The 16,128-nt window shown below is 40.7% G+C and overlaps 1 protein-coding gene across 1 annotated transcript in view; it reads right to left on the reverse strand.

The window, feature by feature from the left end:
• Positions 1–6,730: 6,730 nt before the first annotated feature.
• The window catches only part of zc4h2 (zinc finger, C4H2 domain containing), a 42,227-nt gene continuing 32,829 nt past the window's right edge, over positions 6,731–16,128 (reverse strand). The window contains exons 4-5 of the mRNA XM_060832129.1: positions 9,502–9,664; positions 6,731–6,997 (exon numbers count right to left, since the gene is read on the reverse strand). Coding sequence (XP_060688112.1) covers positions 6,884–6,997; positions 9,502–9,664 — 277 coding nt within the window. The 3' untranslated portion in view covers positions 6,731–6,883. The remainder of the gene's footprint in view (positions 6,998–9,501; positions 9,665–16,128) is intronic.

Raw genomic sequence — 16,128 nt, forward strand, 5'->3', positions numbered from 1 at the left:
CAGTATTCCAAAACTGGCCAAACCAATGTCCTGTACAGCTGCAACATGACCTCCCAACTCCTATACTCAATGCACTGATCAACTTATTTTACATGTATTTGAGTTCCTTGTTCAAGCTGGAAATTTCTCCTTACTATTTGTTATTGTATTACTAATTAAAACTTCTTAAAAATGTACTTTTAACTGATAGGTTTAAATTCAAGTCACCATGGTCCCAGTTGAGGGCCAAGGTTGAGAAGGCAGGATCTTTACAGTAACCTTAACTGGTGTAAGTACTGAAACCATGTTGCTGACTTCACTCTGCATTGGCAAACGCGCCATGCAGCCAGCTGAGCTAACCAAACCTCCTTTACCTTAGAGTCATACAGCATGAAAACAGACCCTTCAATCCAACTTTTCCACACTGACCAGACATCTCAATTTGACCCAGTCCCATTTGCCAACATTTGGCCCATTTCGCTCTAAAGCCTTCCTATGTAAATACCTATCCAGATGCCTTTCAAATATTGTAATTGTACCTGCTTCTACCACTTGCTCTGGCAGCTCATTCCATACACGCACTACCCTCTGTGTGAAAAGGTTACCTCTCAGGTCTTTTTTAAATTTTCCCCTCCCACCTTGAACACATGCCCATTAGTTTTAGATTCCCCCACCCCAGGAAAAAGACTTTGACTATTTACCTGATCCATGCCCCTCCTGATTTTCTCAACCTCTATAAAGTCACCCTCTGATGCTCCAGGGTATAAAAAAGCCCCAGCCTATCCAGTCTCTCCCTATAGCTCAAACCTTCCAGTCCCAGCAGCATTCTTGTAAAGTTTTTCTGCACCTTTTCAAGTTTAACAATATCCTTCTCATAGAAAGGTGATCAGAATTGTACACAGTATTCTAAAAGTGGTCTCATTAATGTCCTGTACAGCCACAACATGGTGTTCCATCTCCTATACTCAATGTTATGACCAATGAAGGCAAGCGTGCCAAAAGCCTTCTTTAGCACCCTGTCTACCTGCGACTCCACTTTCAAGGACTGATGTACCTGCATCCCTAGATCTCTCTATTCAATAACACCCACTACAGCCCTACCATTAACTGTATAAGTCCTGCTCTGGTTGCCTTGCCAAAATACAACACCTCACATTTATCTAAATTAAACTCCATCTGCCACTCCTCAAGGTCCAGGTGTACTCGGAGGTAATCTTCTTCACTGTCCACTATACCACTTATTTTGATTTCAGCTGCAAACTTACTAACCCTATCTCCTACATTCACATCCAAATCATTTATGTAAGTGAGAAAAAGCAGTGGACCCAGCACCGATCTTTGTGGCACAGTGCTGGACACAGGCATCCAGTCCAAGAAGCAACAATTTAACACCACCATCTACCTCCCATTTTCAAGTCAATTTTGTGTTCAATTAGCTATCTCCTGCTGGATCCCATATGATCTAACATTACTAACCAGTAATAGTCATACAGTCATAGAGATGTACAGCATGGGAACAGACCCTTCGGTGCAACCCATCCATGCCGACCAGATATTTCAACCCAATCTAGTCCCACCTGCCAGCACCCAGCCCATATCACTCCAAACCCTTCCTTTTCATATACCCATCCAAATGCCTCTTAAATGTTGCAATTTTACTAGCTTCCACCACATCCTCTGGCAGCTCATTCCATACACATACCACCCTCTGTTTGAAAAACTTGCCTCGTAGGTCTCTTTTATATCTTTCCCCTCTCACCCTAAACCTATGCCCTCTAGTTCTGGACTCCCTGACCCCAGGGAAAAGACTTTGTCTATTTACCCTATCCATGCCCCTCATAATTTTGTAAACCTCTATAAGGTCACCTCTCAGCCTCCAATGCTCCAGGGAGATCCTCGTTGAGCGTTTTGATGACGTCCATACAGACATCTATTGCTCTGCCTTCATCGACCTTCCTTAATACCTCATGAAAAAACTCAAACATGTTAGTGAGACACAATTTGCCACACACAAAGCCATGTTTACTATCCCTAATCTATCCTTGCCTTTCCAAATTCATGTAAATCCTATTCTGCTTTACATATAATAAATATTTTAAAATATAGTTGCCGATTCATGAAAAAAAATGTCCCAAACTACAATTAAGGGTGATTATTTTTATCAAGGAGCAGGTTGTAAAAGGGCACCTATGGACTTGTATTCAAACAGTATCAGAGGCCCCTTAAAATCCACCTAAGTGCCCGGGACCCTAATTCAATATTTAATGTGAAGAGTGGAAACTTGACAAAGCCACAATTCTCCACACTCCACTGAGCATCAGACTAACTAAATTAAGCTGGTGTGAGGATCAAACATATATCCTGATGACACACAGGGAAGAATATCATCTACGGAATCATGCTAACTACAGAAGTATGATCTGTCGGCTATGCATTAGACATTCATGCTCTTCAGCAGGCTGCCAAAACATTTCTAAAAGGTAACCTAGATACCAAAATATCATTTACTGTTAAGTAATCATTATGTTTTTCACTTTTTCCAATGTTTACTTATGTTGGGGTATTTGTTGTTGAGGCCTTGAATTAACTTTTCTTGCCCATAGAACATATTGGTAAATCTAAGATATAATGCAACATGCTCAGCCTACTCAAAAGAAAACCACCCTTGACCCAACCATCCCAACAAACTACTGACCCATCTCCAAACTCACTTCCCACTCCAAAGGCCTTGAACACATTACAACTATTCTGTGATTCTGTTGTCTTCTAAATTAATATCCGTCTTTCCCAGAACTCAACTTTAAATTCTTAATTGACGAGGATGCACAAAGATGCTGTGTATGATCCTACATCCATCACAGCTACTTCAGCAGTATAACATTGGCGCACAACATCCCCTTTACTAATTTTCCAGAACTCTATGTTCCATCTAAATTTCAAATCCAAGATGTTTAGATTACCTCTAATTTTGCTGTCATTATCCTTGTACAGGTGTGGCTTCAATGTTTCATCTCATGATAGACTCCTGAATCTTACAGCTACCAACTTAAAAATGGCAGAACAGATCATCTGGTCTGGTTTAGGATGTCATTTTCTTTAAGTCAAATTTAAAACATTGCAAGATTTCTGACAAAGATGCAAATTCATGACACTAAGTGATAATGGGCTCTGTACTCTTAAACAACTGCAACACTGGTCTATGAACACATCCAACAGGAAATGTGTTGAATACCATCTTTGTACATGACCACTTGCAGCATGCAAAGAAGGCAGATTATGACATTAGCAACTGGAATACTTATTTGATATTATCTGCAATTAGGGGTCTCCATTTTTTAATCAAATACAAGAAGTGAAATGAAAGAACTGTGGATGCTGTACATCAGAAACTAAAACAGAAGTTGCTGGAAAAGCTCAGGTTTGGCAGCATCTGTGAAGAGAAACCAGAGTTAACGCTTCAGGTCCAGTGACCCTCCCTCTAATTTCCTCTGATGCTGCCAGACCTGCTGAGCTTTTCCAGCAATTTCTGTTTTTGTTTCCATTCTCTAACCTATGCTGCCTTAATCTCATACAAATTGCCTAAATGAGCTTCCTGCCAATGCTGCTCTATAACACTGCCACTGACAGGAGCTTCACTCTATTTGATGGACCAAGGCACCCCACCTTGTCAATTCTCATAAAGCCATGTTGCAATCATCAGCCATGACCACAAAGAATAATTTTGATTCCCAGAAAATCAACAAATAAAATGTCTTCAAGTTAATGACTTTGGTTTTGTAGATTGGCATATGTTGGCAGTGTCACGGAAGCTTCCTGGATATCTGTCTTATAAATGCAACCTACAATCATCACTTCAGCTACTGACCAGGTACCCGGCTGGTTTCAGGTTAAGATCCAATTGAGATTTTAGTAATAAGGTCCAGTCAGGCCTTCACATCAACAAACTCCCTGAGTGTCCTATCAGATTTGAGGATCAAACACACCATATCACCCCTCACTTCTTTAAAGCAGAAACTGAACACTCATGTACAAGACATGTTATCCTAAATGTTATTATTTATTTCTTTTCTCATTCTATAGACCTTCCCTAAGACTAGACAAAAAGATGATAGCATTTAAATTTGTTTTCAAACATTCCACCTTCCATAAGCACCATGGTAGTAAAAGGAATTCCAATGCATTCATTTATAAATTTGCACACTGGATACAATACAGATCACTGTGAGGAAAGCAGTAGAGGCATTGGGAATGGCTGATTAGCCTTACAGCCTGTAATGTTGGTTGGTTCAGTACTCTGCGGGACCTGGTTTCATAAAACTCTGGATGAGTGATCGAAAGGCTCTCTTTTGGGACAGTACTGAAAATTGACAGTTGCAGAGCTTGGTGTACACTGAGCTGTAAGAAATCAAGCTTCTTGTTAGAATGGCTTGCAATCCACTGAAGGAAACTGGGGAGGAAATAGCAGTAGCTTGGCCTAAGATTAAGGAATCCATGCAAGTAATTTGTACCAGACAACTGGACTATAGCCAATGTATCACTTCCCTTCAAGGGAAAGATGAAAATGCTTAATCTAACTATAAATTAGTCTAATGCCAGTTTTAGAACAACTCTTAAAATTCACAATTTCTTATTAAATTAGTGAGTATTTAAGCACAGATTAAATGATAACAAGACATGGATCTTTAAACAAAAGAATTGATAGACAAATTTGAGTTGTCCATGGAAGTACCAAATGGATGAATAGAATGCTTTGTGTAAACATTTTCAGTGAGCACATAATGGTGCTTCTTATGGATTTCATTCTTAAAATCATATGTAAACACAGGTAAAAATCAGTGAAAATGCAGAAAGATCTTGATATGGTTGCTGGCTCACTTTATCAGGTAGAGACTACTGCAGTACATGAAAATCAAGGTATCTTAAAGCTATAGATGAGGACATGGAAGCCAGGGCATACTGTAAAATAACATCAATGGCTATTGTTGAAAGCATTTTACTAGATAAGAACAAAATATCTATTAGGATAATAGGAATGTGTATAATACTGAGAAACCAGGAATAAAATCCACTTTCAGATTGACTGAAGAAAAGCTAGGAAATGAAACAATGGATGGATGTAGTAGTGATAGTGGACTTTTTTGTAATATTAGGAGTCAAGTAACAATTAAAGATCGCATAGAACCTTTGGAAAATTGTGTAGGTCAATTATGTATAGTTCCAGGTTATAGATGAGGTATTAAAGGGTCACTTTGCACTTCTTCACTACTGAAGATAATGCTGTGTTGTCAGTGTTGATTGATAGATGCGATGCTAAAATTGAACCAACAGAAATCCACTGTTCTGGCTAGGATTAATGTTGTTAAGGCAGATTGCTCTGCCAAACCTACTGGTACTTACTGTGGAGTACTAAAAGAAATAGCCTGTGTTATGTCAGCTGCTATCTCAGATGTTTTATTGCTTGTGGAGGTTTGAGAATGTTCTATGAACTAGACTGAGGTCCATATGGTACATATTCTTAAAAATTTTAGTAAATTTGAATATGCAATATAGATTTTTTTTGGATAAATGAGCTAGAATTGGCAAATGTATTCCTTTTGTATTTATCTTGTGGAAATAGATTCTAAAACAGAAATGTGGAGAAGGCACATCTATCAACTTTAAGAACAACAACCTGATTATTTAACTATAACTGAATCATCTTGTTTCATTTCATGAAAAAGAACCCAGGCTATTTTACACCACAGAATATTATGTACAAGTAAGGATGTAGAATTAAATTTGGACAAACACCTTAAAAATGTGGATAAACAGTGTTTCTCTGCAAATTAATAAAAGGCATATAGAAACTTTGGAATAATTTCTCACACTTAGTTGGATATTTGAACAATTAAATCTTTTTTTTCTACTCTAACCAGCCTTGAAATTATGCTGTGCACAACACTATAAAAAAATCAAGTAATGTACTTATATGAATTTCTCCTGGCTAGTATCCAAGTTTGGTAAAATATTAAAATAATCTAGACACCAAATATAGCACCTTTCACATCTTCAGGATGTCCCACAGTGCTTTACAGAAAGTGAAATATCTTTGAAGTGTAGTCACCATTGCAATGTATGAAATGCAATGCAATTTGCAGACAACAAGATTCCACAGGCAGCAATCAGATAATTACCACTTTTCATGATGTTGATTCAGGAATAAATATTGGTTGAGATGCCTGTCCATCAATGTCATTAAATTATTTCCATCTACCTGAAGCGAGCCTTAGCATAAATTCTTAACTTTAAAGACAACAGCACCAACACTCTAGGTAATGTGCTCATCTCTGGAGTGGGGTTTGACTCCCAATCTCTGGCTTAGAAGTATACGCTCTATCACTGAGCCATCATCAACAATTTAGTTTCATACGATAGTGTTATGCAGTGATTTGTTAATATGGCACTGTATAATTTCTAGGCTATACTCCAAGCAACAAATGCTTTCTCTTCTAAAGTGGTAACTAATGCACAGTTTTTAAGTTTGATTAATTTTGTAAAGACTTTCTGTTCAGCAAATTATATAACCATGGTATGGCTCAATGGGCATTTACAATCTCAATACATACATGTCAACATTTCAATCCAAGTAGTATTCCATACACTATTTTTAGTAATTTCCCTTCTGTTAATTAAATATTGGTTAGCAGTCATACTTAAAACAATTTCACAAATTCTATTCTACCTGAAATACAATTATTTGGATAACTTGCTATTAGCACACAAAGGATTTATTTTTCTAAAAGCAAAATACAGTTTTGTGCTTACGACAAATAAAAATATAAAACAACTACATAACACCATTTTACGCTTGAGTAACATTGCCACATTTAAACCTTGGTTGATTTGTGCACATTCAATGGAGTTATTATTCATCTTGTTTTCTCTTGGGTTTTTTAGGATTACGAGACCTGCTTTTTGCCTTACAAAGAGGGCAGATAGGTGCATTCCGATGGATTTGTTGATGACAAGACAAGCAAGCCTGTGGATACAAAGAGAAAGCAGTTATTACCAATATACACAGCAACACAGACATTGATATGAGAACTAGTGTGGCCACATACCTGCATTGTATCTAACATAAGAAAAAACCTCAAACCAGATGGTGCAATATTCACCTCAAACGAACCCCAAAATTTCTATCATTTGCCAGAGACCCATAATCCCTAACATGTCAATGTAGTCAGGTCATAAAGTCATAGAGATGTGCAGCATGGAAACAGACTCTTCAGTCCAACTCCATATATGCCAATCAGATACACTAAACTAATCTAGTCCCATGGGTCTAAATGCTCTCTCAGACATAATGCAAATATAACCCACAACTATATAACTGGGAATTTTTTTCAGGTGATGTGAACATACTATAAAATGCTCACATTCTCACCAGCTTTCTTCAAACTGTATTCGATACCCAAATGTAGCAGGAAATTATCCTTTGTCCCACTGAATAGAGTGATCAGGCAACTGAAAGACCATGATGGCAAAGTTGTGACTATGCCCACGTTTCTACGAAAAGGCAATCAAGTGGTTCATTTTCTCCTGAACTGATGACAGAAACATTCTGAAGAAGAGTTGCATCGGACTCTGAACATTAACTGTATTTCTCTCTCCACAGATGCTGACAGACTTGCTGAGTTTCTTTAGTTTCTCCAGCAATTTCTGTTTTTATATCTGCATCCTCTAACATTGATAAACCCTTGCTCCACATCACAGTTACACCTGTAAATCATGTCATGGAAGGGGTCTGAGGAACAAGGCAAAATTATAATCCCAAGGGAAGTGACACTGACTGAACTAATGAACTGTGGGTTCATAATTCTCTGGGTCTTGATAGATCAGAGTGTTAAAAAAAGTGGCCAATCAAGTAGATGGTAGATGTGTTGGTGTTAATCTTTTAAAATTTGTTAGATTCTGAAAAGTTGCCATTAAACTTGAAAGGAGCAAACATAACCCATCTAGTTAAGAAGGGATGGAAACAGAATATTCTTTAAATTATGAAAGACTGCAGAATTCTCAGTATAATAATTGTAACAAGGTCAGCCAGGTGGATCTCACAGAATGAGTTCCCCCATTGGGGCTGTTAATCTGGTCCAGGCAGCAAGCACTGGCTGACAGATATAAACAGGAGCATCAGACATCCTGCTCATTCTGAGAGCTGGCTCTGAGGGATCAGTGTCAAGGATTCTCCACACGTAAACAAAGGGTGACTGGGTGACAGGATACCAGCTTCTGTGGAGTTATTTCACTGAGGACAAGAGGGATCTAGGGAGTGTTCTCGTGCATGAGTCATAAAATATTTGTATGCAGGTACAACAAGTGATTAGCAAGGTTAATGGAATGCTCTCCTTTGTTATAAGGGGAATTGAACGTAAAAGGAAGGATATTATGCTTCAGCATGTAGGAAGTAGGTGATCCCACATCTCAAAAGCCATGTTAAGTTTTGGTGAATTGCTCGTGCAAAATCCAATCAGTGGTATAATGAATTGGTATATGCCAAGGGCGTATTCCTCCTCTCTGGAATTGGCCCCTGAGAGATACTCACCTCTTCCCACCATCTCAGCAATTCAATTCTGGACGAGAAGGTTTGTTCCTGAAGTGCCACCAATTAAGACTTTCATGCGACTTAAGGATCTTGGCCCACAATCAGCTGAATTATTCTCAGCAAGCAATAAAAGTTGCTGCTTTCCTAATGTAAAATGGGGATGGCCTGCCTGCTGGGTTTAGATGGATGGGGACCTCTAGTTACCCCAATCTGATGTCAACCAGCAGCAGGGATGGGAACAGTGGGCTAATTGCTGAAAATCAACCCCCAAACATTGCTTCTAACCATCTTAACTCCCCCTTCCACCATCACTTTTCCCTGTGATGCCCTACTCCATGAATTCCCTGTCAAAAGCCTGATCACACAGCTCTTCATTGCTCGGCCTCCAGCAATGCTCTCCATCAACCAGCAGCCTCAGATCAGGCAACTCTTCAGGGGCAAGATTAGATGAGCAGCTTATCACGCAACATGTAAGTACCAGATTGGTTCCAATGAGTTCTCTCGGTGTGCAGACAGTTAATCGTTCCTGATCTGTTCTAATACTTAGTGCACAGGACACTAAATCCCAGCTCAAAACATATATTAATACGTATTTGCACTGCCAGTTATGTTACTTAATTCACATTTAACATGATAAAGAAAGCAAAAATTATTAATCTATAGTAAATAGGATATTTAAATGCATTTTTTGGCAAAAACTAATAATTATTATAACAGGAAGAGGCAGTCGAACCATTCAACCTAACAAAATGTTCAAAATTTTCAGATAATCATTTAGAATGTGGTTTTCCACAGGGTCTGCTACACTTCGATTGCCTTTGATGCACATGGGTATTGGGACTGGGATTGAAAGATTGACACAATGGCTGCAATGCAAGACAGCATTTGGACAATGGTCTTAGACAATTTGTTAAACAGTCCAAAAAACTTTGAACAGTTACCTTCATAGGAGGTGGTTGCTGTCGGAACGTGGCCGTTTGCCGAGCATCCTGTTTCCTGGCCACCTGAAGTTGCTGGGCAGCAGCAGCGGCTGCTGCAAGTGACTCTGGGATAGGTGGTTCCTGAGGTTCTGTCTGCCATTCTGCTTTCTGCTTCTCAAAGTAACTAAACAGCAAAAACATTGAAATCCTTACTGACCAGCATCAATGACCCTTGGGTATTATTGGAGGTGAGTGAAAGATTTAAATATTCGCAGTTATTAATTCCAGATGGGTTTTCCTACATTATTTAGCATTTCATCTTCCATTCATTTTTTTTAGATTAGATTACTTACAGTGTGGAAACAGGCTCTTCGGCCCAACAAGTCCACACCGACCCGCCGAAGCGCAACCCACCCATACCCCTACATATACCCCTTACCTAACACTACGGGCAATTTAGCATGACCAATTCACCTGACCCGCACATCTTTGGACTGTGGGAGGAAACCGGAGCACCCGGAGGAAACCCACGCAGACACGGGGAGAACGTGCAAACTCCACACAGTCAGTCGCCTGAGGCGGGAATTGAACCCAGGTCCCTGGCGCTGTGAGGCAGCAGTGCTAACCACTGTGCCACCGTGCCGCCCTCATTTGATGTTTAAAAAGTATCGGGTATATATCTGTCTAAAACCAAATTCATCTAACCCTCAACAACACCAATTCTTGCTGGGATATACTTCTATGGCACCTGGCAATCCCCCAATTCTATAATCAAAAGATCTTTCAACAAACAACAACTTTTGTATGCATGCATATTATAGAGCTACAGAGTCATAGAGATATACAGCATAGAAACAGACCTTTCGGTCCAACCTGTCCATGCCGACCAGATATCCCAACCCAATCTAGTCCCACCTACTAGCACCCGGCCCATATCCTCCAAACCCTTCCTATTCATATACCCATCCAAATGCCTCTTAAATGTTGCAATTGTACCAGCCTCCGCCACATCCTCTGGCAGCTCATTCCAAACACATACCACCCTCTGTGTGAAAACGTTGCCCGTTAGGTCTCTTTTATATCTTTCCCCTCTCACCCTAAACCTATGCTCTCTCGTTCTGGACTCTCCCAGGGCTTATGCTCGAAACGTCGAATTCTCTATTCCTGAGATGCTGCCTGGCCTGCTGTGCTTTGACCAGCAACACATTTGCAGCTGTGATCTCCAGCATCTGCAGACCTCATTTTTTACTCTCCCACCCAGGGAAAAGACTTTGTCTATTTATCCTATCCATGCCCATCATAATTTTGTAAACCTCTATAAGGTCACCTCTCAGCCTCCAAAGCTCCAGGAAAAACAACCCAGCCTGTTCAGCCTCTCCCTATAGCTCAAATCCTCCAACCCTGATAACATCTTTGCAAATCTTTTCTGAACCCTTTCAAGTTTTACAACATCTTTCCGATAGGAAGGAGATTAGAATTGCACACAATATTCCAAGTGGCCTAATCAATGTCCTGTACAGCCGCAACATGACCTCCCAACTACTGTACTCAATACTCTGACCAATAAAGGAAAGCATACCAAACACCTTCTTCACTATCCAATCTACCTACGACTCCACTTTCAAGGAGTTATGAACCTGCACTCCAAGGTCTCTTTGTTCAGCAACACTCCCACGACCTTACCATCAAGTGTATAGGTGCTGCTAAGATTTGCTTTCCCAAAATGCTGCACCTCACATTTATCTAAATTAACCTCCATCTGTCACTTATCAGCCCATTGACCCATCTGATCAAGATCCCGTTGTAATCTGAGGTAACCTTCTTCGCTGTCCACTACACCTCCAATTTTGGTGTCATCTGCAAAATTACTAACTATACCTAATATGCTTATATCCAAACCATTTATATAAAAGTGATGAAATGTAGTGGACCCAGCACTGATCCTTGTGGCACTCCACTGGTCACAGGCCTGCAATCTGAAAAACAACCCTTCACCACACAAAGGCCTCCTACCTTTGAGCCAGTTCTGTATCCAAATGGCTAGTTCTCCCTGTATTCCGTGAGATCTAACCTTGCTAATCAGTCTCCCACGGGGAACCCTGTCGAATGCTTTACTGAAGTCCGTATAGATCACATCTATGGCTCTGCCCTCATCAATCCTCTTTGTTATTTCTTCAAAAAACTCAATTAAGTTTGTGAGATATGATTTCCCATGCACAAAGCCATGTTGACTATCCCGAATCAGTCCTTGCCTTTCCAAATAAGTGTACATCCTGTCCCTCAGGATTCCCTCCAATAACTTGCCCACCACCTACGTCAGGCTCACTGGTCTATAGTTCCCTGGCTTGTCCTTACCTCCTTTCTTAAATAGTGGCACCACATTAGTCAACCTTCAGTCTTCCAGCACCTCACCTGTAACTATCAATGATACAAATATCTCAGCAAGAGGCCCAGCAATCACTTCTCTTGCTTCCCACAGAGTTTTAGGGTACACCTGATCAGGTCCTGGGGATTTATCCACCTTTATGCATTTCAAGAGACTTCTTCCTCTGTAATATGGACTTTCTCCAATTTAGAACTTCAACTTTTAGATCTGGTCTATCCTTTTCCATCACTATTTTAAAACCAACAGAATTATGATTGCTGGCCCCAAAGTGCTCCCCCACTGACACCTCAGTCACCTGCCCTGCCTTATTTCCCAAAAGTCGGTCAAGTTTTGCACCTTCTCTAGTAGGTACATCCACATACTGACTCAGAAAATTTTCTTGTATACCCTTAACAAATTCCTCTCCATCTAGACCCTTAAAACTATGACAGTCCCAGTCTATGTTTGGAAAGTTAAAATCCCATACTATAACCACCCTATTATTCTTACAGATAATTGAGATCTCCTTACAAATTTGTTTCTTAATTTACCTCTGACTATTAGGGGATCTATAATACAATCCCAATAAGATGTTCATCCTTTTCTTATTTCTCAGTTCCACCCAAATAATTTCCTTGGAGGTATTTCCTGGAATATCCTCCCTCAGTACAGTTGTAATGCTATCCCTTATCAAAAACACCACTCCTCCTCCTCTCTTATCTCCCTTTCTGTCCTTCCTGTAGCATTTGTATCCTGGAACATTAAGCTGTCAATCCTGTCCATCTCTGAGTCATGTTTCTGTAATTGCTATGATATCCCAGTCCCATGTTCCTAACCATGCCCTGAATTCATTTGCCTTCCCTGTTAGGTCTCTTGCATTGAAATAAACGCAGTTTAATTTATCAGTCCTGCCTTGTTCTCTGCTTTGTCCCTGCCTGCTCTGACTGTTTGACTCACGTTTGTTCTCAACTGTACCAGTCTCAGGTTGATCTCTTTCCTCAGTATCTCCCTTGGTCCCACCCCATCCCCACTCCCACCTTACTAGTTTAAATCCTCCTGAGCAAATCTAGCAAATCTCCCTGCCGGTATATTAGTCCCCTTCGAATTTAGGTGCAATCCATCCTTGTATGGGTCACCTCTACCCCAAAAGAGCTTCCAGTGATCCAAAAATGTGAATACTTCCCCCATACACCAGCTTGTCAGCCTTGCATTCATCTGCTCTATCTTCCTACTCCTGCTCCAGATCTTACTACTCTCAAGGACCTCCTTTTTAAATTCCTGCCTAACTCTCTGTAATCTCCCTTCAGAATCTCAACCTTTTCCCTTCCTATGTTGTTGGTTCCAATATGTACAATGATCTCCTGCTGGTCCCTTTCCCTCTTGAGAACATTGTGCACTCTCTCGGAGACATCCTTGATCCTGGCACCAGGGAAACAACACACCATTCTGAGTTTTCGCTGCTGGTCACAGAAACGTCTGTCTATACTTCAGACTAGAGAGCTCCCGAACACAATCGATCGCTTGGAACCCAACATACCCCTCACTGCATTGGAGCCAGTCTCAATATCATAAACTTGGCTGTTCGTGCTACATTCCCCGGAGAATCCACCATCCCCTACATTTTCCAAAATAGCATATTTGTTTGAAATGGGGATAGACACAGAAGGCTCATGCACTACCTGCCTACCTCTCTTACCTTTCCTGGAGTTAACCTGTCTACGTGACTGCATCTGAGACTTCCCCCCCTTCCTATAACTGCCATCCATCACATCCACTTGCTCTTGTAAATTCCTCATTGCCCCTAACTGCCTCTCCAACCAATCAATTCGATCTGATAGGATTCGCAAACAACGGCATTTATTGCAGATATAATCCTCAATCCGTACACTCTCCCTAAACTCCCACATCTGACAAGAAGAGCATATCACTCTACTAAGGGCCATTTTTACTTCTTGAAATCTACAGACCCAGAAAATAGCGCTGTCTTATTCCTCTACAAAAAAACTGCTCTAGGTTAAATTCATACTTATGGCTTATATTTTGAGTTTAATCAAGAGACATATCCCAGTAAAACGTAATCAAGAAAGAACCCACTCTATTCGCTACTGTAGATTTCCTGTAAGGCCACACTTAAAAATATTCATTTATCTGTTTCTGTGCTGTGACCTCTCCCAAACAGGTTCCTCCAAGATCAGTTGTGAATTTCACTGTTTTTTTAAATTTTCCCAGATGCACTCCAATGTCCAGTGATATATGATTCAACAGCAAAGGCAGTAACTTCACAGGTTCACTGCTCTGTCAGTTAGCAATGTAGGTTTCTTTCTCTCTCTCTCTCTCCTGCACTGACCTCATCATGTGTCTTTTAAAAGTGCTGCTGTTTTGACTTTTTTTTCCTCCAAATTCCAAAATGATGCAACAGCATATAAAACAGTAATTGCTGCACCTGAAATTTGAGGAAATCACCTCCAACACCTAAAATACCTCAAAAGAAAGGAGTAGCTGTTACAACCAGAAATTTTTCCCATCCTCCATCTTGGATTACCCAGAATCCTTTTAAGTCTCATGGGAAATCTAGACAGTAAATGCTGGGAACATATTCAGAAGGATTAAAACTATACCTGATCCAGTCTTTGTCCAAATTCTCTGTGTATACTTATCAGCACAAACAGTACACAGAAACTGGAACCATAACTATCCCCTGCCTTATGCCATGTGCACAGAGGTCAGTTAGAATATTCCAAGTGTTGTCCCACTTGCAATTAGCTAATTCTGGACCTGGAAAGTGATGTAGGAGTTTCTTATCCATACAGCTTAGTATCATATTTAGCAAGACAACATACCAAGCTGTTAAGAAGCAATTGAGGCAGATTGTGGACAAATGCTATGCCTGTTATGGCACAGCGCATTAACACTTGATTTTTACCTTCTGTTTGTTCATTGCCAATGCATTTTACTTCAGTACTTGCAATGATGTCCTAAACATAGAAGACATTTCTGTACATTTACATTTCGATACCCTTGACAATAATTTCAACACTGAATCACCCACAGTCACCTTCCTGGTGGTTACCAATAACCAGAAACTGGACTGGACCAACCATGTAAATAAATACTGTAGTAACAATACCAGGTCAGAAACTGAAAATCCTTCAGTGAATAACTCACCTTTAGAATTCCCAAGACAGTCCACCACCTACAAAGCACAAGCCTGGCGTGTGATGGAGTATTCCCCATTTGTCTGGATGGCCAAAGCTCCAACCACACTTAAGAAACCTGATACTATTCACCACATCCTCAGATATTCAATACTTCCCATCCCAATGCACAGTAGCAACGTGTACCAGCTGCAAGATGCACTTCCAAAATTCACAGTACTTTCCAAACTTACAACCAGAGCCAGCTAAAAGAACAGAGACTTAAGGGCAAAATTAGGCCAGAATTATGCTGAATTTGGCTAAGTGTCAATTTTAACAAGTTTCATGAAAGGTTTCTCTCACGCTATCATTCCAACCTCACCTAATTATCTATGCATCATTCCCCATGGCAATCCATTTGGCATATCTTCTTACTCACCACAGCTGGAAGTACTTGCCACTGCTGGGACCTCCTTAGGTTCACAGCACCGTATTTAAAATGCAGTTGTGGAGCAGGCCAATTTGCTGACTGTATGGAACACTCCTGCACAAATCTCTGTCAACTGACCTACAGTTTTGGACAAAGAGAAATTGGCATCCTGCTTTGTCAAAGGAAACCTCAGGGTCCTGGTGGATGAGATGATGCTGAGGAGGGCTGTCCTCTTCCTTCAGAACTAGCAGAGGAGATCATGGCATCAGCCCCTGCCAACCTGATCCAAGATTGCCATGCAGGTCAGTGCAGTCTTCATGGTCCTGAGGCACATCCAACAAAGCAGGATGGTCAATGACCTTCTCTGCTCTGTGAGGGTAGGTGCCATCATCTTTGTCCGGCTACTTCAGCACACATGTTTCGCTGCTACTGCAGCCACCATCACCAAAGGCTCATAGTCTAGCAATCTCTCTATCAAATGCATAATCTTCCCTCACTCTCATCCACCAAACCCCACCCACCCATTAATCCTGTATGGTTTCTGTGCTGCCTACTCACTCGGAACATGTCATCACCAGACCAGCAGACTTAGGAGCGGCAGACAGGTTTATTCGGCATTGGGTAAACTGACTTGAAGGCTGGAGGACTCCACCAATGCTGTTTGCACCAAGTTGCCTCTAGCATGTGAGTGTATGGCTGCCTCCATGGACAGGTTGGTG

Source organism: Hemiscyllium ocellatum, chromosome 11 (genome assembly GCF_020745735.1).
Source record: "Hemiscyllium ocellatum isolate sHemOce1 chromosome 11, sHemOce1.pat.X.cur, whole genome shotgun sequence".
In the NCBI taxonomy this organism is placed as follows: Eukaryota; Metazoa; Chordata; class Chondrichthyes; order Orectolobiformes; family Hemiscylliidae; genus Hemiscyllium; species Hemiscyllium ocellatum.